The sequence below is a fragment of the Symphalangus syndactylus genome, chromosome 7 (assembly GCF_028878055.3).
Source record: "Symphalangus syndactylus isolate Jambi chromosome 7, NHGRI_mSymSyn1-v2.1_pri, whole genome shotgun sequence".
NCBI classification, from domain to species: domain Eukaryota; kingdom Metazoa; phylum Chordata; class Mammalia; order Primates; family Hylobatidae; genus Symphalangus; species Symphalangus syndactylus.
Window position 1 is genome coordinate 37590733 of NC_072429.2, and position 26547 is coordinate 37617279.

At 46.2% G+C, this 26547-nt stretch overlaps 1 protein-coding gene and 1 long non-coding RNA gene across 7 annotated transcripts in view; one reads left to right on the forward strand and one right to left on the reverse strand.

The window, feature by feature from the left end:
* The window catches only part of ABLIM3 (actin binding LIM protein family member 3), a 125656-nt gene that overhangs the window by 17863 nt on the left and 81246 nt on the right, over positions 1-26547 (reverse strand). For 2 of the 6 annotated variants that reach the window (XM_055285681.2, XM_055285682.2), the window contains 4 exons: positions 26171-26258; positions 12553-12611; positions 9952-10023; positions 3344-3473 (listed from right to left, as the gene is read on the reverse strand). In XM_055285681.2, the coding sequence (XP_055141656.1) occupies positions 3344-3473; positions 9952-10023; positions 12553-12611; positions 26171-26258 (349 nt within the window). Of the gene's footprint in view, positions 1-699; positions 748-2456; positions 2556-3343; positions 3474-3954; positions 3985-5622; positions 5779-9951; positions 10024-12552; positions 12612-26170; positions 26259-26547 lie in introns of all 6 variants that reach the window. The other 4 variants (XM_055285677.2, XM_055285678.2, XM_055285679.2 and 1 more) reach the window with 4 other exon arrangements.
* Positions 6093-9017, forward strand: LOC134737205 (uncharacterized). Its single transcript, XR_010121860.1, has 3 exons — positions 6093-6293; positions 7325-7444; positions 7702-9017. It is a non-coding gene; the product is annotated as an uncharacterized lncRNA (long non-coding RNA).

Sequence of the window (26547 nt, forward strand, 5' to 3'; positions counted from 1 at the left end):
ACGAATTAATGGGTGCAGGAAATCAACATGGCACATGGATACATATGTAACAAACCTGCACATTGTGCACATGTACCCTAAAACCCTAAAGTATAAAAAAAAAAAAAAAAAAAAGAAACACTAAATCAATGGATGAATGAAAGAAGGAAGTGACCCTCTGCTCCTTACTCATCTACATCTCCTCTGCAAGTCTCCATCCACTCTCAGGAGACTGTGACAGAGAACAACTTAGAGCAGGTGTTCCCAAGTTGGGCTGAGCATCAGAATCACTTGGAGAAACTGTGACACATACAAAATTCGAATTCAGTAAGCCTGGGGTGGGGCCCAGGAATCTGTATGCATCCCATGTTATTCTAATGAACATTTTGAGTATTAACGTCTTAGAGTGTGACTCTCCCAGGGGTATGTGCATTTTACAAAGATTTTACCAATTATGGAACTTAGGATGCCAGAGAGCAGGTAAGGGGGAGATTGCAAAGGTGGTGGGAAAGAACTGAGGGGACATGAGGACTTTGTTCTTTTGAAATGACACCAAACTCCACCCTAATGTCATCCTGGGTGATGGGGCAGTTAACAAGAAGGACCAAGATGCAGCCTTGCGTTTTGTGGCTCCTGGTGGCCTGTGCAGGGCCATCTGCATAGATGGTTAACCTCCCCCCTCTCCTTGTGTGGCCAAGCCCTATCTGCCTCTGACCATACCATGCCGTTTGTAGATCGGGGGTTTCCGGTAGATGTTACTGTCTCCAGCTGCCAGACAGACCAGGAAGGAACAGTGGGGAGGGGAGAGAGAGAGACAGGAGAAAAGGAGACAGTACTTGGTCAGTTGATCTCAGAAGAGAGAGATGGACAACAACTTTTTCCAAGGGGCCACCATCTTTTTCCCCTGGTGACTTCCTCTTCCAAAGTTGAACTTCCAACCTCGTCCCAACAGGTTCCAAGTAAGGTGTGGGAAGAGGAATGGATGGATCCAAGTGGTGCTGAGGAAGGGACCTGGGGCTTGAAGGGTGAGCATGCAGGCATAGGGGTGTGTGTGCTCAGCAGAGCCCCATGCAGGAAGGTGTCCACTGCCTCCACCAGTGGCCACACCTCATTCCATGTGAAAATTCCCAGGACGCTGCAGCCGAATTTCAGCTTTCCTCCCTCCCCCTCCCTCAAAGACAGACAGGATGGGACCCCTCTAGGGCAGCTGAGGAAGGTGTAGATGAAACAGCAGCATGAGCTCTTGAGGGGAACGTGAATGAGGAGTGAAAAACTGAGCTTGCTGTCAGGAGACTGAGGTCCAGGCCTTGCTCTGCTGTGACTCAGAGGGATACCTTGTCTAAACCACACCCACTCGGTCATCTAGGCCCTGTCTTCAATTCCTGTCATGACCTGTGGTCACATGACATGATAGTGCTGTTCCCTCTGCCTGGGATGTCTTTCCTTGGCTTCTTCATAGGCTGGCTTCTCATTTTTTTTTTTTTTTTTTTTTGGAGACAGAGTCTCGCTTTGTCACCCAGGCTGGAGTGCAGTGGCACGATCTTGGCTCACTGCAACCTCTGCCTCCCAGGTTCAAGTGATTCTCCTGCTTCAGCCTCCTGAGTAGCTGGGATTACAGGTACGTGCTACCACGCCCAGCTAATTTTTGTATTTTTAGTAGAGACGGCATTTCACCATGTTGGACAGGTTGGTCTTGAACTCCTGACATCATGACCCACACGCCTCGGCCTCCCAAAGTGCTGCGATTACAGGCGTGAGCCACCGTGCCGGGCCCCTTCTCATCTTTCAGCTTTAATGTTACCTCCTCCAAGAAGCTCTTCCTGACCGCCCCATCTAGCCTGGCCTCTCTCAGCCCCATCATCTCTCAGGATGGCCTGCTTTATTTATGTTTACGGCATCTATCACTACCTGAAATTATCCTCTACATATTTGTTTACTCATTTTTTATCTCTCTTCCTAATTAGTACATAAATACCAAATACTATGAAGGCAGGATCTGGGCTGGGTTGAGCACAGTTGCAACCTCTGGGCCCAGAACAGTGCTTGGCTGTATAGAAGGAGTAACAGTGGCTTGGGAAGCCAAGTAACTGGCCCACAGTCATGAGCTTATAAGCAGCTGCATCGGATTCCATCCCAAGAGCTTTGAAGCCAAAGTGTGTGGCCTTCACCACTGTGTGCTCCTGCTGCGCCCCTCACAGCCCTCGGGCACTCACGGTATCTTACTCGAGCTCCCTGCCTCTTTTCTCCCCTGGACTGCTTCTTTGAGGTCTTAATGGAGGTTGGTTCTGTCAAGTGGATAATCTGAAGCCCGTGGGTGTGCTGGGGTTGGAGGACAGGGTTGGTGCAGGTGCTTGTTTAGGGAGGTCCCTCAGGAACCAGCTTCTTGGTGCCTGTGTGGCATCGAGGGGGTGACTCAGGCACCTGTGACCCCATGGAGCATGCATCCATCCCAGGAATTCCGGGCTGGCAGTGCCTACCTGGGATGTGAAAGTGCTTGGGAGCCTGGTAAGAGGTTGGAGTGGAGGACCTCACATCTAACTGGCTATGGTATGGAGAGCTCCGGCCACTCTCGGGCCCTGGAGCACGCAGGCAGTGGTCGCCAAAGAAAACAGAGGCACAGAGAAAACAGGCATTAATGCGGTGGCAGTTAAGGAAGCGGTGAGGTGATGACAGCAGAGATGGGGGATGGGCTGGGGCATCCCAGCGTGCTCAGGCTCCGGGGCAGAAGCAGCATGTGCTCTCATGCACCACGTTGGCAGAAACAAGCTTGACCTTGCTTCCTGGCTTGATCCCAAAGTCAAATTTTGTGAGATGTAAAGATCAACTCTACCGAGCTCCAGGAAGGCATCTTAGTTTGTCCCTCTTATCTCCCCAACCATCCCCGAACCTCCCCCTTTTGGACGCTCCCTTAATTGCTCCTTTCCTCCATCCAAGTGCCGGCTTCACCCCCAACCTGAGGGTGACTGTGGATGGCCTGACTGGATTGGCTGGCGTGGCCCTCGGATGAAGGCCAGTTCATAGCCATATTTCTGGTCTCTTGGTTCTGCCCTCTGGATGGGGCAGGCCATGAGGATGGTGGAGTCTTCTTCCAGCCAGGGCCACAGGGCCACCTGCCAGCCCCCTCTCCTGGAAGCACACCACCCACCTTCCTGCTGCTTCTCAGTGCCACATACTCCTCCATCCCCCCTGCCATCTCAGGGACTGAGAGAGGCCCAGCTGGTCACCTGGGTGGCCATAGGCCTCCAGAGGGCCACACTGTGATGGAGATTGTGGGGGAGCCTTGTGCCCTCTGCAGCAGGGACCCCAAGTGACTGCATTGTCTCCCTGGCTCTTCCTCTCCCTTCAGGGCCTCCCCCTTCCTTACCAGAGCGGTAGTAGTGGTGAGGTGAGCGGGAGAAGGTGGGGGACATGCCCTGCCGGCTGTAGGTGGGGGAGTCTATGTACCCCGGGCTGGAGGCCCGTCTCTGCCGGAGGTCCAGGTTCTCGTAGATGTCCTGGGAGAGGAAATGGGGCTGTGAGCACGGCTGGCCATTAAGTGGGCCTGTGGCCCGAGGGTCTAGCAGGCAGGTGGGCATGACATGGAATCTGGGATTCTAGGGGTTGAGGTGTGAATACAGAGGCCCCCCTCCTCCCTGAGTTACACACACAGCCCGAGGAACATGGCAGAGAATTTTCAGGGCTTTCCCCCATCACTTGCAGACCCTTGAATGGAATCCATGGGGTCAATCCCTGGAATCCTGACCAGGGATCCCAGAAGCCTGAGGGAGGCCATCTCCGGGCAGGAAGGGCAGATTTCCATCCTGTATGCCACGGCCACTTCCTCCAGGACATGCACCTGAGTCTCTCCAGCGCTTCCCTGCTTGCAGGGAGCACCTTGGGTAAGGGCTCAAACATCTTCGGGGGGCTGGGGATGGGTGAAGTGTGCATAAAGGGGCACAATTATATATCAACTTAATTCTCTATCAGCTGAATTACCTGGGAGTAGGGAGATAACGTTCCCAGCGACTTAGAAGTGAAGAGTTTGAAGGCAGTGTGGAACAAGCAGAAGGAATGAGAGGAAGATGAGAGGAAGGACAGAGCATGGTTAGACGGGTCAGCAGAGAGGGCCTGCAGCAGTTCCTTTGTACCCTTCTCCAGATAACAGCCTCGCTGGGAATTCCAGAGGGTCAGACTACTGATAGAGGCAGGAAACCTCGAGATTATGCCTGCCTTTTAGGAAGGGAAAAACCAAGGCCCAGAGAGAGAATATGAAGGCTAAGGGCCGCTCAGGGCAGAAGTGGCAGGGACTTGACTTGGACCCAGGCTTCCATGCTGCATGCTCAGGGCTATTGTCACCACCCTTCCCTGTCTCCCTACTGGTTCATGACCCCTCTACAGTTCAAGAGGACAATGCCCAGGGCAGGGCACCCAGCAGCCAGCATCCTGGCTAAGCAGGGGCCAGGCTGGGGCCACCAACAAGAGAGTTGAGCTGGTAGCTGGTGCAGCAGCTGGAGATGGGATGTCTCAACTGAAGAGGGCCGCAGTTCCTCAGCTCCAGCAGCTGGAATGCCTACCCAGCATTTACACAGCATCTTAATTTTCCAAGAAAGTCAGAAATGCAGATTCTTACGTGAAATCTCCCAGTGTTTACATGTTGACAACTAGTTTGCATTTTCAAAAGACACTTTGTGAGTGAAACAAAACAAATCTGAGGGGTGGCTGCAACCTGTGGGCCCTGGTTTGCCATCTCTAACTGAAGGACAAGCGGCTTCTACTAAACACTTGATCCTCCTCTCCTGGTCCATTTCAGGGGCCGGAAACCAGAGAATCTCAGCATTGGGCTCTTCAACCAAATGGAACCCAAATCCCTTAGAGAGGAAGGGGACTTGCCTGAGGTTACAAGGCTAGTTATGGTGGAGCTTGGAAGAACCTGGGTCCCTGCCCACCAGGACAGGCTTCTGCTGCCTCAAATTAATTCAAGGGGTCTGGGATAAGGTTAGAAATCTTCTAGAATATAGACTGCCAGGACCTCCAGGGTAATTCTGCCCCCCACCCCACTGCCATCTCCAGAGAACACTTTCTCTTGTTTAGCAACCATTTAATGATTTCAAAAGCCATCTGTTACTGAGTCTTTATAAAAGTGTCTCTTCTTTTGAAGAGACACTGGGGCTAAAGGCCAGGTGCGAAAACCAGAGAACATGTCTGATTAGACATGTTATAATCAGGGATTATAAATCTAAATGGCCATTGAGCCTGGCAGGAGATGAGCGCCTTGGGCTGAGTACATGAAAAATTCCTGCAGTATAAGAAATACAACAGCTTGAGTAATAAGTGGTCACAGGCTCTCAGCTTCAACGCTGGGATTAATAGGGAGTGGGGGACTGGGGAGAATGGAAAGCTCATGTCCTGTCTATAGGGGGTGCTGCTTCCCATCTCCTGACGGTGGAAATGTAGGTTTAATGTTGTCGGCTCTGAGTTTTCAAGAAAAGCCAGAAAGCCAAATGAAATCTCTTCGTTTGAAAAATGTTGGCCATAAATCCCAGTGTAGAAGAGTCTGGGAGCCAGCATTGTGGAGGCCAAACTGTCTGTGATGGAGAGGGCTGGGGACCCCGGCGGAACCTCCTTTCCTACAATAGCCCCAGAGAGAAGGGCAAGACGCGATACCTCTCCATAGCCACATCTCTCCAGCATCTCGTCGGACGTGTATCTGGAATGAGGCTCATAGGAAATGAGGTCGGGGCGTTGTACCTCGTAGATAGACTTAACCTTGGGGAGAGCCGCCAGGTCTTTGTAATTAAGGATTTCATTATCCACTTTAGCCTAGGGAAGAGGGAAATGGACAGGAAAGGAATAGAAAGATAAGAAGGAAAAGGGAATGGAGAGAGGAAACAAAAACAAGATACAGAAGGAACGAACTTCTCCAGTTCCCACCACAAACAGAAGATTAGGATCAAATTGAAGAACAGTAGAATGTTAGAATAAAAGTGGTCTTAGAGGCCATCCATTCCAACAGGGCTAACATTTATTGAGCACATATTGTTTGTAAGGCCCTGTGCTTTACAAGAATTACATCCTCTAGATGTTGTAATGCCTCTGTGAAGTAAATGTCAATATCATTTCTATTTTCTAGCTGAAGAAATGGAGGCTCAAAATGTTATACAATTTGCACCACTAAGCTAATAGATTTGAATTCAGCCTGAATGACACAGCCTGGGTGCTGACTGCCTTCCGATCCCACAGAGTGAGGACATCCCAATTCACAGCATCCTTGAAGAAGAAGATGAAGATGGTAAAGACAAAAATAATCATCATAGTAAAACACTAGCTAACATTTGGTGAGTACTTATTATAAGCCAGGCTCTGTACCAAGTCCCTTATATAGATTAACTCAGTTCATCCATGCAACTCACAACTCTAGTAGTAGGCACTAACATTATCCTACTTTTGAATAAGGAACCAGAGGCACAGAAAAATCAATTAACTTGTCCAAGGCTACATAGCTAATAAGTTGCAAGAGCCCAAATTTCAACACAGAGAGCTTGCCCTCTTCAGCGGCCTCTCCTGTTTTCTTGGGATGGGGAGTTCACTGTCTTACACCGTCAGAAGGCTGCATTCAGAAAGCTGCTCCTTCCATTGAACTGAAATGAGCCTCTACCTTCTGCTTGACTTTGGGAGAGTTCAGCCCTCTAGAGCTGCATGGATTGAAAGAAAGCTTCCCCTTGCATGTGACAGCCCGCATCTCATGGCTCCTGAAGCCATGTCTTTTCCACGGCCATGTCCTCCAGCTGTTCCCTCTGTGACCTGGTGTTTGCTATGATCAACCAGGATCTGTCTTGCAAGGTCCTGAGGTGCTGCAAATTACAATAGAGGCTGCTAGATAGAGAATCCAGAGACCGTATTAGTCTGATAACGTTCTCCCAATGCCATAGGGGCCAGGTACAGTCTCAGGGCCAAGACTACTTTACAGGGAGCAGCATCCATAAATACCTATAAGTTGTGCTATTTTGAAAACCTACCAAAGCCCTTCCACTGTTCTATCCCTGCCACATCAGCACTGCAATTAGGGCAGTGTTGCTTATTCTCTGTTGCCCCTAGACCCAGTGTGCACCCTTCTTTCCCTGGATCTATGTCCTGAACACTGCCTGGGCTGTATCACAGGCTCTTTTGCTCTCTGACTTTCAGTTGGGTTTAGCCAATGGGATGCACCAGCAGAGACTAGAGGGTGAATGGAGAGAGAGGTTGGCACACTTATTCCCCTGGCAACCTTCCTGGCTGGCTGTGGGCTGGGCCTGACTCTCTCTGGAGGCTGGGCTTCCCCAGCTCTTGCCAGCTTTGGTAATGCTCTTCCCTTCCCTCATCTCTTTAGGTCCAGTGTGGTAACAACATCATGTTGCTGTAGTCCCTGGATACCTCACTATCTCCTGTGGGTCCACTTAACCCTGCCCACACCTCCGTCATGAAACCTTCCTCAGTTGAACTCTTTGAGGTAGGCCACCTGATTTCTGCCAGAGCCTGCCTGGTACAGACACCCACATCTGCACCAGTTCTGGGGGTGTTTGGGTAAAAAAAGCCTTTATTAGATGAGAGTCCACTTGCTGAAGTAATTGCTGCCTTTTGTCCTGGCTGTTAGATCTTGACTTTGAGAGCTCTTGGCATCTTCCAAACTCATCTCGACCCGTAACTATTCATTTTGGCACTTTACCCCAAACCTCAAAAATACTAAATTTATATTTCTTCCTATAGCCACTTTGTTTACAGGGCTATAAATGAGCCTCAGGTCTGGAGACACACCAATTGATCAGAGGCATCCTAACATAATTAGCCAGGAAGGAAGGAAGGAAGAGAACACATGGGTCAAAGCCAAACCACCTGAAGATGATTCTAGAAGTCAGTGGAGATGGAGTAAAGTCTGAAAGTTTGAAAGAACCTGCTCGTTTCAGGTTCACTGATAATTCTATTTGAATATAAAATCTCAAATGTCTATTAAAACTAAATTAAAATCCATCTTTATGCTTGTTATTGCATCTATCCAAAGCAGATGGATGAATTTTTTTCCAAATTTGGAAGCCATACTTGGGATGGGCTCACTGAAAACAGTGCTTCTATGACATGTTCAGTCATTCCCAGGAGCAGCTGAGCATGAGGCACCATAAACGGTGAGAGCAGGAGAGGCTGGAAGGGGAGACATATGCCTCTGCTAGGTTGTGAGGGACAACTGATCTCAATGTGTAAGCCCCTAGTTGGAAGGCACAAGCGCAGATGTTCCTAGCTGCCATCATAAGTTCCATTCTGTAATGGAGGTGCTTATCACAGGGGCAATTCTGGGAAACCTTCTCCAGGACTCCAAGGTGAACATCATCAGGGCTTAACTTATTTCACAAAGGTTTACAAGGCCCCTCAGTAGCACCGGGAGACGAGCTTGTGATGAATGGTATTACAGTGGAGCAGCTTCCTGAGTGCTCCTGTTCTAGTAACTCTCTTTTGGAAACATACTCATATTTGTCAATAACATTCTCACTGTGCATGCCTGGAAACTAAGCCCATTAATCCTGCTGTGGTCTGGCCCCATTCATAGTGCCAGGGAAACTATCACCTTTCTTGCTTTAGATAGGAATATTCAATGAGTACAGCCTGTGATCAAAGCAGCTTGTCTTTTTTCACAGCCACACAGTAGTATTGATCCATATTGAAATTTCAGTCAGTGACAACTCTTAAGTGTTTTTCTTTTTTTCCATTTGACCAGAGAAGAAAGGAAAGGTGCCCATAGTCCCGTCAATGGGCATTATCCAGGGATCAAAGAGGAGACTGGATGTGGATTTGAAGTAATGATCTAGCAATAGTGGACAGGGCTGGGGCTGGCTGGTTTGCTGACTGTATCTAGAGCTTCTTGTCAGGAGTAGGTTGCTTGTTACAAACCATTTTCCCCATATTTCTGGTCTTCTTGGCTCCTTTGGCTTGTGGAAGGCTGGAACAGTCCAGAGTCAATCAGATTGAGGTTTTCTGCTTGTTTCAGTTTTCCCTGGCTCTGCGTTTCCCACCTCCTTTAGCTTATTTCTGTTTATCCCTCTGCTTTGCGTTTAATGTTTCTTCCTTGGGATGCCTTCTCCCAACTAGTCCTAGATGTCAGGTCCCTCTGTTTATCTGTAGTATCATCAGAGGACCCTGTGCTTTTCCTTCCTGGAATTTATAACTGCAACTGATGATTCATGGCGCTATGTGTTCAATGTCATGAGGACAGGCATCAAGTCTGTGTAGTTCATCACCATTTCCCCAGAGCAGAGCACTGCGCTTAGCAGAGTAAATGCTTGGCATATGTTTGTTGAATGAATGAATGACATATACAAGGGGCCTCTGAGGTCATTGAACTCAACTTCCGTCTCTTCTTCTACATCCTGGGCAAATGATGAGTCTTTCTGTGTTTGAATGCCTGTGGAGATGGGCGCTCAGACACATGGAGGTGGGTCTGCTCCATCCCTGGACTTCCCACATGATTAGAAACCTCTTCCTTATGTTTGCAAATTCTTTACAGCCATATTTCCACATGTGTATGTGGCTTCCTTTTCCTTTCTGCCTCTTTATTACCCACCACTATCTCCACATCAATATTCCAGCTAATACCTATTCAGAATACCACTTTGATCCTCAGTTTTTTCTTGCTCTCAGTTAAGTAGTGGGAAACCAGGCACCTTGCATTGGTTTTAGAACTCAGCAAGGGCTCTTGCTGTCATTGTACTTTCTTTCTCTTGCTCCGTGGAACTCTGCATTATCCCTGAAACTCTGGGTTTACTAGACTGTTTGCTTCATGAGGGCAGGATCTATGTCCTCCCTGTACCCCACTGGATCCTCAAGACCTGGTACAGAGCCTAGCACATGAAGAGCATGCATCACATGTCAGCTGGATGAAAACCTGAGAGCTCCCTCATCCTTAGTGACTCTTTAGATTCCAGGTCAGGAATAAGGAAGGCCCTTTGGTGGTAGAAAAGTGATACGTACGCAGATGACTCGGTTGGGTGACCCAATGCTGGATCCAGGGGGTGAGATGGAGGTTTCAGATGTCCGTCTATGCTGTGGGAGAGATGAAGACAGAAAAGGTGAGAAGCTGCAACTTGAGCTTGGTGGGGAGGGTGAGACAGGGGGTTAAGAATGCAACATTAGCAATACCATTAAAGTACTCTCTGGCTACTTCTGTACTTCCTTTTTATTCTCTGCCTTTTAAGTCAAGGTCTGAGTGTGAATGAGACCTAAAATGCAAGGACTTCAGGCTGTTGGGGGCAGAATATGGATTTATTTTCTACGTATTTGCAGCTAGCAGTCTAAATAGGAAATTACTCATAAAACTTTTCATTTTGAGTCATCCCAGTCAATAATGTATTTCTTTAAAAAAATAAAATTGGTTAGTATTCATTCCTTGGGAGTTTGTTTATTCAAAATGTAAAAGTGGGTTAAACTTCATGTAATTGCACAATATGCTGATTCTTTACAGTGTATTAATTGCAAATTGACATCAACTTAAGTGATAAACTTAAAAAAAAACTGTCTCTGAACAATGGCAATGATGGGTTAATAGCTTCCTTAGCAGAGCAGCATGGTGCCAGTCTTAATGCATAAGAGGGTGCCTGCATGATGTAAAGGGATTAGGAATCAAGGACCCATGGGTGAAGTATGTGGTCTTAGGCATCTTGGATTCTTGATCTGTAAAATCAAGAGGCTGAGCTTCAGGATCACTTGATTCTCTCCCAGTTTTCTCATCCTACAATTTAAAGCATTCTAAGTGGGGCTATAAAGTTTCCTAAACTGTGGACTGTGAACTAGTGGTGGTTCTGGGAAGATGAAGGTGGAACATTTGATAATACTAAATCATAGAGTTAGAGAGTAAAATCTAACATTTCAATCCCCTTGATTAGATCAAGGAGGCGGTCTCAGTTTGGTGCTAATACATTTCAGCAACTCTCTCAACAATTGCCAATTTCCTATTTTATTTTTGAGACAGAGTCTTGCTCTGTCATCCAGGCTGGAGTACAGTGACACAATTTTGACTCACTGCAACCTCTGCCTCTCAGCTTCAAGTGATTCCCCTGCTTCAGCCTCCTGAGTAGCGGGGATTACAGGCACGTGCCACCACACCCAGCTAATTTTTGTATTTTTAGTAGAATTGGGGTTTCGCCATGTTGGCCAGGCTGGTCTCGAACTACTGACCTCAAGTGATTCACCCGCCTTGGTCTCCCAAAGTGTTGGGATTAGAGACGTGAGCCACCACTCCCAGCCCAATTTCCCTTTTTAAACAAAGAGAGTGCAGGCAACATTGTCTAGCTAGAATTTTAAACATTTATTCTTAAGAATTATTTCATTATCATTGAATTTATTTTATGATTACCTTCTATTTATAGCAAGTATTACTGGTTTCCACGTGGCAATATAAAGTTTTATTTTAAAATAAGTTTAGTTAATAAAAAGTAGTGACTTGATGTAAAGAAAAAGATTAAGTATATAATGAAACAGGTGGTGCATAGATACGGCAACAGGCATCAGGGTTGTAGAGGATGACTGAAGTTTGGGAAATGCCACCAAAGGGGAGGAAAATGAAGAAAGGGACAAGTAGTTCTTATACCTTAAAGGGGAGAGGGTCTTGGAAGAAACAGGGAAAGCAATTCAGGGCTTAAAAAATAATTATGCGTCAATAAACTGGCTCTTTCAGAAAACTTTCATTAAGTGGATGAGATAGTAAGGAAGACATGTTTCACTAGCTGGTCAGAAATTGTGCACTTGCTTTTCTAGTTGGATAGACTCTAGCAGGTAACACAATAGAGTCCCACGGGGTCAACTTGATATCCGGGGGCCAGGATGTAAAGGCCCCATTCCCCATCCCCCAACACACACGCCAGGTGTCTCCTCCACATCATCAAAGACCCAGAAGCTGGATCCTTCCTGCAGCCTGGGAGGCTCAATCCCTCTCTGCAGTATCAGGAACCCAGATTCACAAGCCTTCCTGACATTTGTCAGAACACAGTAATTCAGAGGGACACAGGACCTCAGCTGGCCCAGCGCGTACCTGGGGATGTCAGCTGTGCTTTGTTACTGTAGGCACATCATCACCTCTTTAGAACTGGTTTTCTCACAGGCAAGGCAAAGATAGAATTTCTTGTCCATCTGCCTCACAGGGTTAAAGGAGTAAAATCAGACAGTGGCTATGAAGATGCTTTGTAAATGGTCAATTACTGTGACATTATTAACTGTTATTATGTTATGTTATAACAGCCTAGTGACCTTAGGCTGGGAAAAACCATGGCGAGAGCTTCTCAGCGAGGCCGCCATCTTGGTCAGCAATGGTAGAGTTACAGCCTCGCCCCAGAAACACAAAACTCACATGAATACAGTGCTTTACAGTTTTCAGAGTGATTTCATATCCGATGTCTTAACCCCCTCAAAAACCCCATGGGGCAGGTGTTACCATTAGGAAAATCCAAGGACATAGGCACACATTTGGGAGTGTGCACACTAAGGAATGCTGACCCTGTCCCAAAGCACAGCTCCCTTAACCTGTGGCAGAAAGTAGCAAAGCAGGAGTGCTGGTCTGGAATCTACTAGCTTGCTTACCTTTAACTTCTTCTCTGCCCGGGCTGCCTGTTTGCAGATGGGGTGCCAAACCTCGGAACCTAAGGGGTTATGAAAATAACGAAACTCAGACCTTTCAAACCCTCCAGCACTCTCCCCCTGCCCCACTTTGATTTACTCCGTGGTCAGCGTATGTCCCTTACACATCTGCCAGAACGGCCCCCTTGGCTTTCCCAGCTCCCTTCTGGCACCTCTCAGACCTATGCGACCACTCACATCCTTTTTCTGTGTGTCCAAATCCTACCCGTTCCTCAAGGTCTAGGGTTCACATGACATCCTCTTGCAAACTTTCTTACCTGCCAGTTGGGAGTGGCTTCTCTCTCCTCTGTGATCCATAGTTCTTTGTGTCTCTTCCCACACATACAGCCTTAAGGCACAGTAGCTTATGGATTTTTCATTCCCCACTAAATTAAGAGCTTCTTCTGGGCAGGAACTGAGCTTTATTCATTGCTACATCTCCCACAGTCCCCAGCACGGGACTTTGCTCTTAGAAGAGATAGTACATGTTTGTGGGGTGAAGAGATGAGTGCATGATTGGCAGTGAGTGACACATAGCAGGTGGTCAATAAATATTTGTTGAATGAATAAATGACAGTGTGGATAAAAAAGAGTGACAGATCATGGTGAACTCCAGCTTTGTTTTCTCTTAAAGACTTATGACAGTCTACCAGAGCTATCACATTTAAGGGGGAGGAGGTGTCATGGTGTATATTCCGCTTGAGAGCATTGCCTTGACCTGCTAATTCCTCAGAGACTCCAGACTCTTCAAATTTAGTATACTGCTAACACCCACATTTTATTGTGGGTGGGGGTCCAGTTGGCCAGCCCCAAACCTGAAAGGCCATTTTGGAAAGGCACGAGCAACAGGTGGCTGCTCACATGTTGAGAAGCAGCCCCAAATATGACACATTCCCCAAAGAAGGGACAGGTGTCCTGGATTAGAAGGAAAAATAGGAACATATTATCCCTCTGGAGCCATTCCCCTTGTCACCAGCCCTAAAAGGAAAGGAGCCAGCAATGGCTGGATTCCTGAGCATCCAGATGGCATTTGTTTGTCTGACTTTGTTTCTAGGATATACTTTATATTATGCTTTGTTGCCTGGAACCCCCAGGACCGGAATACTAGCGAAGGGATTAGATGGTGGTGAAAGGTCAATAATTCGGAGTGAAAAAGAGAAGACAGGCCTGAAGTGAGGAGGCCTGTGTTTTTTGTCTCTGCTCAACCCCTAACATATCCTCTCTCTGGGTCCCAGTTTCCTCATCTGAAGAACAATAAGGTGGGATTTGGATGGCCTTGAAGATTATTTTCATCTCCCAGGTTCTAATTTTACGGGCAGTTTTGTATTTTGTGGAACAAGAATCTTTGATTTTTGTCTGCTGACATACTTGGGTATTCCTAATTATTCAACTGGGTTTAATTCATTCTAAACTAAAATGCAATGGTTCTCAGAGCCCAGTAGAGGGACTCTGAGTCTGTGGCTTGATCCAGCAATCACAGGGTGTGTCCACTACCAAGCTGTGTGTTGGGATTCTTACTTTAGGGAGTTATTAGAGAGAGCATTTCCGGTTCCTCTCTGAGGTGCTTCCGAATCTATCAGGAATTGTTTATGACTGTGGCTGTGGCAGGAAACACATGTTACAGGTCACTGTAGGAAATGGATGAGATGGACACAGAGGTCTGAGGAGGTCATGAACTTAAGTTAAAGAGGCATAGGAAAGATCAAGAGGGCAGAAGTCCTCATGTGGGGAAATAATGTGTCAAGCGAGGGGGTCAGACTAGAGGGTCTCTTTTGCTTTCTAACCCCATGACATTGGCATTTCATTCTGAAATAAAACTGAGCCAAAAATGGCCATTAGCTTTAGCACTTTGCATACCGGAAAGCATATTTACATAAGAAACAAGGAGAGGAGGATCAAACAAGAAAAAAATATAATTAGAAATGAAAAAAATCAGAATTTGGGAGTTGGTAGTATATCTGTAAATAAAAGAGGCTAAAAAAAGTTAGTTGGTAGCTAGCAATAAACTTAGATAAAGAATGTAAGAAAAGATGATTTGTTCATGAAGACCCCTGTGAAATAACGGTCTTCTGAGCTTATTCCCTTGGCCAGTAGTTCAACAATGTGACATTAACAGAAGGATAACATCACGGTGAAGGAGATGGTTATTCTCTTCCATGGACTTTATCCCCAGAGCCAAAAACAGTGCCTGGCCCATATGTGTTTAATAAATAAATGCATGTGAATGACTCTTTGGACCCTACCTTTGTATTTTTTTTCAAAAAGATACTAGGTAAAATGCACCCATGGGAGGATTGTGACCTTCCTAGGAAGGGGACTCAAATGCAATTCTAAGACTAGGTCTTTACCCTGAAGAAGAGACTTAACAGAATGGTGAAAGCTGGTTTTAAAGATTTTAATGACTCTCTGTAGGAAGAGGCATTCATTCGTTTTGCAAGTCTTAAAAAGTAGAACTAGGACTAAGGGCAGAAGGTTCAGGGAATGAACATTTAACACCTAAGAACTGAATGGCCTTATTCAACTGACAGTGAGCCCTTGTCCCTAAAAGTGTTTAAGTACGCACTGAGTATATAAATGCTCAGCAGCGATATTAGGAAGAAGACTCAGCACATGGTACTTACACTAAGGGATGTTTACCAGCCCCCCAAATCCTTAGAGATTCTGTTTCCATCTTAACAGGTTTTACTGTACCGAGAAGATAATTATTTGCCCCTATCCATTTATCCTGATAAGAATGTAAATTCTATGAGGAGAGGGATTCATGTCTGTCATACCTACAGGTATATCTGCAGGAACTGCAGATTCTCAATAAATACTCACTGAGTGAATAAATAAACAAAAGAAACATGGCATTCTATCTTAGGCAGTTGGCTTCTCTAACTTGGGCCCAGAGATTTGGACAAGTAGTACAATCTAGACTCTGATTAGACAGCTACAACTCCAGACTGAGTGTACAAGCATATTCACTATATTGGGGTGTGTCAAACTGTGACCTGTGGATCACCTGTCTTGCAGCCTGGTAAAATTCAGATTCCTGGCCCCCACCCGCAGAAGCCACTGACGCCAACTCCCTGGAGGTGGAACCTGGGAATCTGTGATTTAACAAGCTCCCCAGGTGATTTTATGACTCATAATTTGAGAACCACAGGGCTAAATACCAGATAACACTCTAAATTTATTTTCTTGGAATGTAATGTGATAAAGAAACCAATTTTACAAGACAGAGCTCTAGCTTTTTGTAAGAGTACAACATTTTCTGCTTGTTCAACTCCTGTTCCACGAGTCACATTCTCTTATCCTCTGAGATTGTCACCCACAATTCCAGGCTCTGCAGTTAAAACCTACTATGAAGGTTATGGAAGTGAAGGCTTAGCTATTTCTGTATCAGCTGACTCAGAGATAGAGATGTGAATCTCCAAAACTATCTGTCAGCCAGGTATTAAGGCCATTTTTAATCCTTAGCAGAGTCAGCAGTCAGTCTTATCTGACTGGTTATAGCACACTCCACACCTGTAACATTTGGAGCTGATTTAATGTTGGGGAAGCCACCCACCTCTCTGTTGCACCCTGATGTTAAATTTGCCAAGGCTTTTTTTTTTTTTTTGAGATGGAGTTTCGCTCTTGTTGCCCAGGCTGGAGTACAATGGCATGATCTTGGCTCACTGCAACCTCCACCTCCTGGGTTCAAGTGATTCTCCTGCCTCAGCCTCCTGAGTAGCTGGGATTACAGACATGCACTACAACACTCAGCTAATTTTGTATTTTTAGTAGAGACGGGGTTTCTCTATGTTGGCCAGGCTGGTCTCAAACTCCCAACCTCAGGTGATCTGCCCACCTTGGCTTCCCAAAGTGCTGGGATTACAGGGATGAGCCACCGTGCCTGGCCAGTGTTTTTTGTTTTTTAATGCCAAAGCTGGAGCTGGTATCATAGTCTTCTAGAATGTTGGCATTCTAGAGGTTACAAGTACAGTGATTTGAAAGTGGTCCATTGGATGGTTCTGTTTAGTAAGCATGATTTTAAACAGTTCTGAGTCTGAAGGTTTTTAGATACTGCAGATCACCAGTGACCCTCCCTACTTTCTGACACCCAGCCCTTCCCACTCCTTGACGTGGGCATTTGAGTTTTTGGCCTTGACCCTGGCTAGGGCATTCTCTTATAGCAGGGTTCCTCTCCGGATTTTTTTTTTTTTTTTTTTTTTGAGATGGAGTCTCACTTTATTGCCAGGCTGGAGGGGAGTGGTGTGATCTAGGCTCACTGCAACCTCCGCCCCCAGGTTCAAGCGATTCTCCTGCCTCAGCCTCCCCAGTAGCTGGGACTACAGGTGCGTGCCACCACACTCGGCTAATTTTTTGTATTTTTAGTAGAGACGGGGTTTCACCGTGTTAGCCAGGATAGTCTCGATATCCTGACCTCGTGATCCACCCTCCTCAGACTTCAAACTGCTGGGATTACAGATGTCAGCCACCGCGCCCGGCCTCTGGATTTTTTTTTCACCATAGCAGGATGAGGTTTCTCAGACCTCTGCTTTTATGACAGCAGCACTATCTTTGTGGCAATAGACTGTGAGGAACCTTGGAACTGCTCCTTTAAAATCTCCATGCACATAAACCAACCCAAATGCCCATCAATCAATGAGTAGATAAAGAAACTGTGAGATATATATATATATATACATATATATATATATATACACACACACATATTATATATATACACATATTATATATATACATATGTATATATATATGATGGAATACTACTCAGCTATAAAGGGAACAAAATAATGGCATTCGCAGCAACCTGGATGAAATTGGAGGCCATTATTCTAAGTGAAGTAAGTCGGGAATGGAAAACCAAACATTCTATGTTCTCATTCACAAGTGAGAGCTAAGCTATGAGGATGCAAAAGCATAAGAATGACACAATGGACTTTTGGGGCTCAGGGGGAAAGGTTGGGAAAGGGGTGGGGGATAAAAGACTACAAATTGGGTGCATTGTATACCGCTCAGGTGATGGGTGCACTAAAATCTCACAAAACATCACTAAAGAACTTCCAAACACCACCTGTTCCCCAATTACCTATGGAAATAAAAAACTAAAAGAAAATCTTCATCCACATAAACAAATGTGGTAGATCCAAAAATGGAATATTGTTCATCCATAAAAGGAATGACCTACTGATACATGCTATGGGAATACAGATGAACCTAGAAAGCATTACTCTCAGGGTAAGAAGCTAGTCACAAAAGAACATATATTGTATGGTTCCATCTGTATGAGCTACACAAAATTGGTAAATCCACAGAGACAGAAAACAGATTGGTGATTGCCAGGGGTTTGGGGACAGAGGAACAGGAAATGACTGCTTAATGGCATGTATGAGGTTTCCTTTTGAAGTGATGAAAATGATTTGGAACTAGATAGAGGTGGTGGTTGTACAACATTGTGAATGCACTAAAAGCTACGGAATTGTGCACTTTAGAATGGTTAATTTTATGTTATGAGAATTTTACATTAACATAAAAAATTCCCCACTCCTCTCCTCCCAGCAGGTGAACTGCTTCTGTAGACCAAGGCACTCTGTTCCTCCTTTGTTACTGAAAGTGCCAAACTCGGCCAGAGAGAGGAGTGAACACTGCTGTTGAATCTGCCCTGTAATAACGACAGTGTGATCATTATAATCTTGGGCGTTAGTAAATCTTTGCTGGTATCAGGCACTCTGTGCATCATTTCATGTAATATTCTTAAGGGGTTCCAATCCTGGCTACATCACTTACTAGTTGCATTGTCTAGGGCAAGTCAGTTGCCTCTCTGTGCCTTGGTTTCCCTATTTATAAACCAGGGATGACAACAGTATCTGCCTCATAGGTTTGGTTTGAGGATTAATCAGTTAATCCATGCACAGCATTTAGAATGGTGCCCGCCTATGTCAGGGACTATGTAAGTGTTGGTTATTGTTATTATTGTCTCCTCTCCTCCACCTACAAAAATAATCTGTGTGCCAGGATCTAGTTTGGGTAAGGGGAGAGCAGTAAAAGGGAGACTTGAGGGGAGCAGGGAGCTGGGGCCTGGGTGAGTGAGGGGGCTGCAGGACATGGCAGACTGGCTATGCAGGTGGAGTCACTGAACAGAAGCCTGGCTTGGTTGCCAGTGCACCCTCCTGGGAGGTTGGGCTTGTGCCCAGGGACAAGGGCACCTCGGGAGAAGTGGAAAAGACCGGCTTGCCTGGAGCTGACATGATGAAGTGGGCCTGAAGCTTAATAAGGAGGTTGGAGGGAGAAAAGTGCTTAGTTACCATGAGGCTGGTTACCACGGAGGATATCGGGCAGGATGAGAAGAGGAGAATGGCAATTCCGAGGTGCCTTGTAACTCATGAGAAATAATAGGTGCTGATAATAACAGTTGGGACAATAATTAAAGTATATTGAGTGCTTAGTATGTGCCAGGCCCTAAGTATTCTTATTATTCCTATTGTTACTATTATAACTAATATTTATAGAGTTGATACCAGGCCTTGTGTCACACACTTTATAACAATAGTGTTTAAATATAAAAAATAATAACTGCCGTTTATTGAGTACATATGCTACACCTTATGCTAAGTATTCTTAAAAATGATGATAATATTGACAACAGCAAGCACTGACTACTGCATTGCATCACGGGAATGGCCATTTCTATATAACCAGCTGGTTATCATGAGCTCAGACTGGCAGAACCAGCAATGCTAGGCCCTGTGCTGAGTCTTTACCATGCATTCATTAGTTCATTTAATCTTCACAACAGCCTTGTGAAATGGAGCCTAGCCTCATCCCTCTTTACAGATGGGAAGTTGGGGGTTAGGGAGCTTGGAAGTCTAACCTGCTTGTCCATCTCTGTCTCCCCACCCTGGCCTGAGTGTGGGCAACAGGTCCTCAGACTCTCTGGAACTTCTCTGCTGAGCCTAGCGGGACATGCTGCCTCTCTGTACTGATGGTGTCTGGGGGCTGGCCAGGCCCTCTGTCCTACTGCACGGAGGCAGCCAGTCTGGGCTGGAGAGCATGGGGCCAAACACAAAAAGAAACAGGGAGAAGAACCACCTGATGGTGCTCACGGGCCCCTCCACCCAGCTGTGCTGCTTCTAGATGCTTCTTAGTTCTGTGAGCCGATCAATCTTCTTTTGCCTAACATAGCTTGAGTTAGGTTTCTGTCATCTAAAATGTCTAGACTAATAAAACGTCTCATTGAGCTAAAACCTGAATATCTGACAAGTTCTTGACTTGCCCAGCAGGCAATTTTGTTTCTCAGAAAATAGAGGAAGTAAGCCAGGAAATTGCTACTGTAGACCTAATTCTGACCAACATGGACAAATTGACTGCTGAAGTCGATGTGACATGTGATAGGCGAGAAAATGGCCACATCGGCATGAGTCTGTGGTGACCTGAGAGGAGAAGCTGGAAACAAACTTTAGAAATACAAACCTTAAGCTACTACACTGTAATACTTTCTATATGATTCAAGATGCTTGGTAACCCTTAAAATCTAAAAAAAAAAAAAAAAAAAAAAAAAATGGCAGCTCATCAAAAATTAAAATATACTCTATTTAAAGTGAAATATGCTTAGTAGAGTCAGACTTTAGGAAGTATCAATTTAGTATAGTAACAGAATATGTCTGAAAAATCTAAAATTAGGTAGCAGGATTGGGGAAACATAAGATTTAAAGTTTTTAAGCGTAACTCCTACAACCTAAGCTGTCAGTAGAGAGATCCAATTTAAAGTAATAATGCTAAACTACAAAATTATAGCAACCAATACTACAATAGTGCCTTTTAGAGGGTGGTTTCATGAAATGCGTAGATGATGACTGAGGGCTGGCATTCCACAACCCGTAACAATGGGAGGCCCTCACTTGAACATCTCTTAGCTTAGTGCACCTTTTCTGAGTTACATCCCAGCCATGCCAGAAATACACAGCTCCTGAAACCAGGACCTTGTATCCTCTGAGCTAAAAAAAAAAAAAAAAAAAAAAAAAAAGTAATCTGAAATAGATTCAGTTACACAAGAGAAGGGTTTGGTGTAATTATCAAAACAAGGCTTTGAGACTCCGTTTCAGATTTGTGTTAACACAGAACCAAGTCTCTTCACTTTATTTTGGCCCATGGACACCTCTGAAAATCTGATGAAAGCTATGGACCCTCTCCCTAAAGAAACACACCTAGCATGCAAAATTTAGCAAGCAATTTCAGAAGACTCATAGAGTTCAAAAGGCTTACCAAGAACCAGTTTAAGAATTCTGGTAATAGATATAAGAAAACTGCCTCCAAGAACCCTAGCAAGACAGGCCCACCTTGGCTAAGTGGCATATGCTCTTTAAACTTTCATTCTCGTCCTCTAAAATGAGGACATTAATAGTTTTTAGCTGACAGGGTTGTTGTGAGGAGAAAATGGGATACTGTGTTTGAAACTCTTAGTACAGTACTTGGCACATAGTAAATGCTCAACAAATACCAACAAATAACAATTATATTAATAATAATAAAATGATGGTATTTTATTATTATTAATATTTTTATTATTACTGGTGAGACCTACAATTTGTTATAATACTTTTCTTTAGCAGAATGAGGTTTGTCCAGTATTTTATAAATGATTTCCTGCCTTGTGGGTTTTAGTTAAATATACAAATGATAACAGAGAATTGTTTAAAAATGTGCAGCTGAACTTGCGTAATTCCAGGGTTATTGTCTCAGGTCTTAGAACACGGGGGTATTTGGTGTAGACAGAAGGGGAGAAGAAGTATTTTCTCCCTTTTCCTGGGTACAGGCACATTTAGAACAAGAGCAAAATTTGTCTCGTGAACCACATTTAGGATTTTAAAAAACTCTCACTGATCTAGTAACTGCAACCTTTGGAATTTCAGTACAAGTTTTGCCCTGAACCTGCAGCATTTTGGCCATTATTTTGCTGCACAAAATGAGTGACCTAATTTCCTGGTGAAGCCCAAATGAAGGGTTTGGATAACAAAACAGATTAGATATTTGGCATCTTTACAAACACAGTTAAAAGACTGAATACACAACAGAACTTAAAACAAATAAAACTTGCTCTTGTCTCCTGGGGCCCCAGAAGTTCTCCTCCAGACAGACGTCAGACTTCTCCCAATTAGAGCCCATCAGAAAGCCATCACATAGCAATTAAAACACAAAAAAACTCACCCAAAAAATCTCCCAAGGACCATTTGCCAGTACCATGCTGTGTCCAGCTCCAGAACTGACAAGGCTGGGTTTGTAAGCTTTGCAGGCATCCCAACACTCTCTCTCTTATATAAGTTGCTTTATGGAGTCCCCAGTGCCTTCACATTCACTCTCTCCTCTAATTTTCATGAGGACCTTGTGGCATATGGTTGCTCTCTGTGTGCCAAGTAAGTGGGCCTGCCTCAGTTTCTCCACGTCATTCTGCTTCCACCCACCCAGGGAGGGCCTTTGCACTTGCTGTTCTCACTGCCTCCTCAATCTTCCTGCCCTTTTCAGCCTCCCACCTCCTACTCATATTCAAGGTCTTGGCTTGAAATATCCCTTTTTAGGGGCACGTTCCCTGGCTTCCCAGACTAGAGCAGGGGCTTTATAACACATGCCCATTGTTCAAAACTTTCTCTGTGCAGCACTTGTCACAGCTTGTCATTGAATGTTTACACTTCTATTTGGCACTGTCGGTTTCTCTTTCCAGAGAGTGAACTCAACCAGGGCAGCAAGCATGCTTGCCTCGCTCATCTCTGAATGCCCAACATGTAGCAGAGAGCCTGGCACATAGCGTGGCCCCCAGTTTCAGTGGATCAGTGAAAGACAGTGATGTTATCCTCATTTTACAGGTGAAGGAAGAGACCCAGAGAAGGAAGTCACTTCTCAAAGTCACAGCCTATTAGTGGAATTGCTGATGCTTGAAACCAGGAGTCCTGGCTCTCAGCCATTTCTTTACACTCCTGAGCTACCCAGGAGCAGGGTTTTCTTGCCACTTCTGGGGGATATCATATTGAATCCATCCTGGTGTCCCCACTTGGTGAGGGTGTCCAAGGCCCAGATCTCAGTGGTAGCAGAACCCCCACAAGACACCCACAGCCCAAGTGAGCCTGCTTGGCCTGGTCCCCCTCATTCCAGGATCACTTAGCATCCTTTGAGGCCAGTCCTTGAACGCCCTGCAATTACTCCCACTCTCCCAGGAGCCAGGAGGAGAGGGATGGGGATAATTAATGAGACGGTGACAGGCCCATCTTCATTACTAAGAATATCTCCCACCCTTGGAGGCATTTCCGCTGTAGGTTTAATGGTGCATTCTCTCTCAGGATCACAAAGCTGTGCACTTTACTTCCTTGCTTAACTCTTTCAGCACCTGTGGGAAGTTGGAAGAGTGAAAGCACTAACCTGTGAGGCTGTGAGCTCCATGAGGGCAGGGCCTTTGACTGATTTGCTCACTGCCACACTTTCAGTTGTGAGAACAGCAGCATGGACACAGTAGATGCTCAATAGATATTTGCTAAATGAATGAATGAACTGGGAGCTTCCGATGTGTCAGGAAATTACTATACCTATATCTCATAGCAACTGTTCTTGGTCTATTTTACACATTAGGCAGCCAAGTTTCAGAGAGTTATGAGACTTGCCCAAGGTCAAAAACTTAGTAATCAGTGGAGCCAGGATCCCCCCTGAGGCACTCTGGGTCAAAGCACCCAACATGGAAAGATTAAGATTAGGAATTCAGGCAGGGAGGCAAAGACGTGGTTTATTCTAGTGATACCCAGGTAGGGATGAGAATGGGAGGGTAGTTTCAATACTAGGAGGTGTGTTCACCAGGGAAGGAGGAGAGGAATATTGTGCAACAAATTTTCAAGCCAAGTGCAAACTCTAGGTTCCCATGGCAGTCAGGATGAAGGCATGGTGCAGGTTGCTGAGCCTCGTAACACTGGGTCCTGTAGCAGGAATCACTCAAGAACCCAGACAATGAGGGACTGGTGTGCACAGGAAGGGGCAGGGACCTGAATATCAGGCAGGGCCTGGGTCCCAGGGGTAAAGTGGAAAGAGCCCTGGAGGGGAGACGCAAGGCCAGGCCCTGCTCTGCCCCTACGCACTCCCATTCTCACACAAGTCTCTTCTTTTCTCTGCGTCTATTTTCCCCATCTCTACAATGAGGGTTGGCACTTTACAGTTTAGAGTGACTCTGGGGTCCTTACCACTCCAGCATTAGTTCATGTAAGTAAGTAGACAGCATCTTAGAAATGGTCATTTTGTTTAATCCAACATAGGAATTCCTGCTCCAGGATTCTTAGCAGATGACACAAGTTTCTGTTGGGTAGCTCTGGGCCAGTGGTTCTCCACTGAGGATGATTTTGACCCCCTGGGGACATGTGGCAATATCTGAGACATTTTTGATTGTCAGTGGGAAGAAGCACGTGGTTGGCATCTAGTGGGTAGAGACCAAGGATGCTACCAAATACCCTACAATGCACAGGATAGCCCACAGTGTCACCAGTGCTGAGGCTGAGGAACTCGGCTGTAGGCACAGGGGGACTCATTGCATCTTGAGGGAACTCATGGCTGTGGGCATTGTGGCTAGGACAAGCTGATACTGACACACTCCCTGTAACTGCTGCCCTGGCCTTAGATCTGCCTGGAGGAAGGGCCCTAATTCCTTCTCAAGATGGTTATCCAATCACAGCAATTCTACAAATGACATTCACCTGTGGAGGGAGTCTGCATGGGCCAGTGTCAGGGCTGAGGGACCAGTGCCAGGAGCACAGGACCTTAGGGAGGAGGCCAACAACTCTCATACAAGCTGGAGGGGACCAGGGGCAGACAGAGGGCTGTGGGGATGGGGGGAGAGGGGACTGTGTTAAATTGTGGGTGGGGTTGGGGAAATCTTGGCTGCCTATGAAGCATGTAGTGACTGAACTGGGCCTCAAATGATAGGATTTCCAAAGGGCACAGGAAGACAAGGGAAAGGGCCATGAGTTCATTTCAAGGCCAAAGTCTCTCCACAAGGCCCAGCCCATACACCCTGCTTGCCTCCCGGCTGCATTTCACCTCCGTCTGCACCTCACCTCCGTCTGCACCCCAGCCACACAGACTCCACTCGCTCTCATGCACTCGCCATTTCTTCACTCACCTCAGAGTCTTGCAGGCTCTGTCCTCTCAGTTTGGTGCATCCTATTCCACTTTTTGTTCAGTTGCTATGGTCTGGATGTTTTTGTGTCCCCCACATCCATATGCCAAAATTCGAACCCCCAAGGTGATGGTCTTAGGAGGTAGGGCTTTTTGGGAGGTGATTAGGTCATGGATCAGTGCCCTTATAAAAGAGGCGCCAGAGAGCTGCCTTGCCCCTTCCAACATGTGGAGACACAGAGAGAAGGTGCCATCGCTGAGAAAGTGGGCCCACATCAGATCCCAAATCTATTGGACCCTTGGTCATGGACTTCCCAGCTTCCAGAACTGTGAGAAATAGATTTCTGCTTATAAGCTGCCCTGAATGTATCTCAGTCTGCTCAGGTTATAACACCCTGGATGGACTACAACATCAGTTAACACCCACTCATGGTCTGGATCTCAGCTCCTGGCCCTTCATCAGGGAGCCCTCCTGGATACTCCTCCTACCCCGTTATGTGCTCTCAAAGGCCCACACTTCTCTCCTTCATAACACTTACCACGGCTGATGTTTATTTATGTGATTATGGATTAATGCCCACCTCCTTCAGGGGACTGTAGGGCTGGGTGAGCCTCACCATGGACGCTGGCACAGAGCCTGAACATGGCAGGGCTCAAGAAACAATCATTGAGTGGATGAATAAATGATCAAAAGTTAGCTTTGGCAGCTTAGGTGTCGGGTATGTTCAAGGCTAAAGGAAGCCTGGGACCTCAGCAAGATTTTAAATGCTAGGCTGAAGTGTTTGTAGCTAAATAGGCAGACAGGGAGGGGCCCTGAAGAGCAGGGCAGTGCCAAGAGCATGTGATGCCCTGGGATGGTGGCCTGGGCAGAGGGTAGAGGACCAAGCAGAATCTGGAGACTAATTAGGAGACTGTTGTAAGAATCCTGGGGTAACAGGGCCGGGAAGCAGCAGAGGGAAAGCAGCCCTGGTTAGCTTTGTGGGGACGACTGGCACTCTTCATTCCTCTGTGTGTTCTGAGAGTCCCTGGGAAGCCCTGAGCAGCAGCCTGGCATGATGCTCTGAGATGTGGGGAGAAGGAGGTAGAGTAGAGGCTGTGATGCTATAGACACTTTGCAACTCAGGCATCCCTCTGAGGTTCTATGACCCCTTGGCCCTGTGCAGCTCAGCTTCCCACCCCCAGGCAGAGCCAGGAGAGTCTGCTCAGAACACTGCCAGGGAAGCAGGCCAGCTGGGCAGCGGGTGGAGGTGCACAGAGACAGAAGGCAGATTACATGTCACTTCATATTAGCCACACCAGCAACCTTCCCGATCCACCCCGAGAGGGGCCAATTAATTGCAATTCTGAGGACAAGCCAAAAGCCAAGATAACACTGAACCTGAAGGAGAACAAATCTCCTTTCCAGTCATGAGCAGGTCGGAAGGCCTTACAGAGGGTCAGACTTGCTTACCTGTGAGGTACATCTCCTCTCCTTCGGTGAACATCTGGTGGCAGCGTACACACCTGGCACAGGTTGGGTGGTAGTGCTTCCCTCCTGCCTATGGAAATGAAGAGATGAAATAGGAGGTCAGAGCCAGGGCTGCTGTCTAGTGGGGCAGATTGGGTTTGAATCTTTCCTGGGTACATTAGTGTTGTTCACATCTTCATGGCCCTAAAATTGGTTGGAGCTACCCAGGGGAGTCCATGACCATCTAAAAGCCCAGCCGGGAAGCTTCATGATTCACTCCATGGGTCCCTGATGGCAGTTCAGGGGACTTCCCTGAATACCTGCTCTTCTATTCTGACACTGGGAAGGACCCTTCAGAGGCCACTGGTCCAACTTCCTCA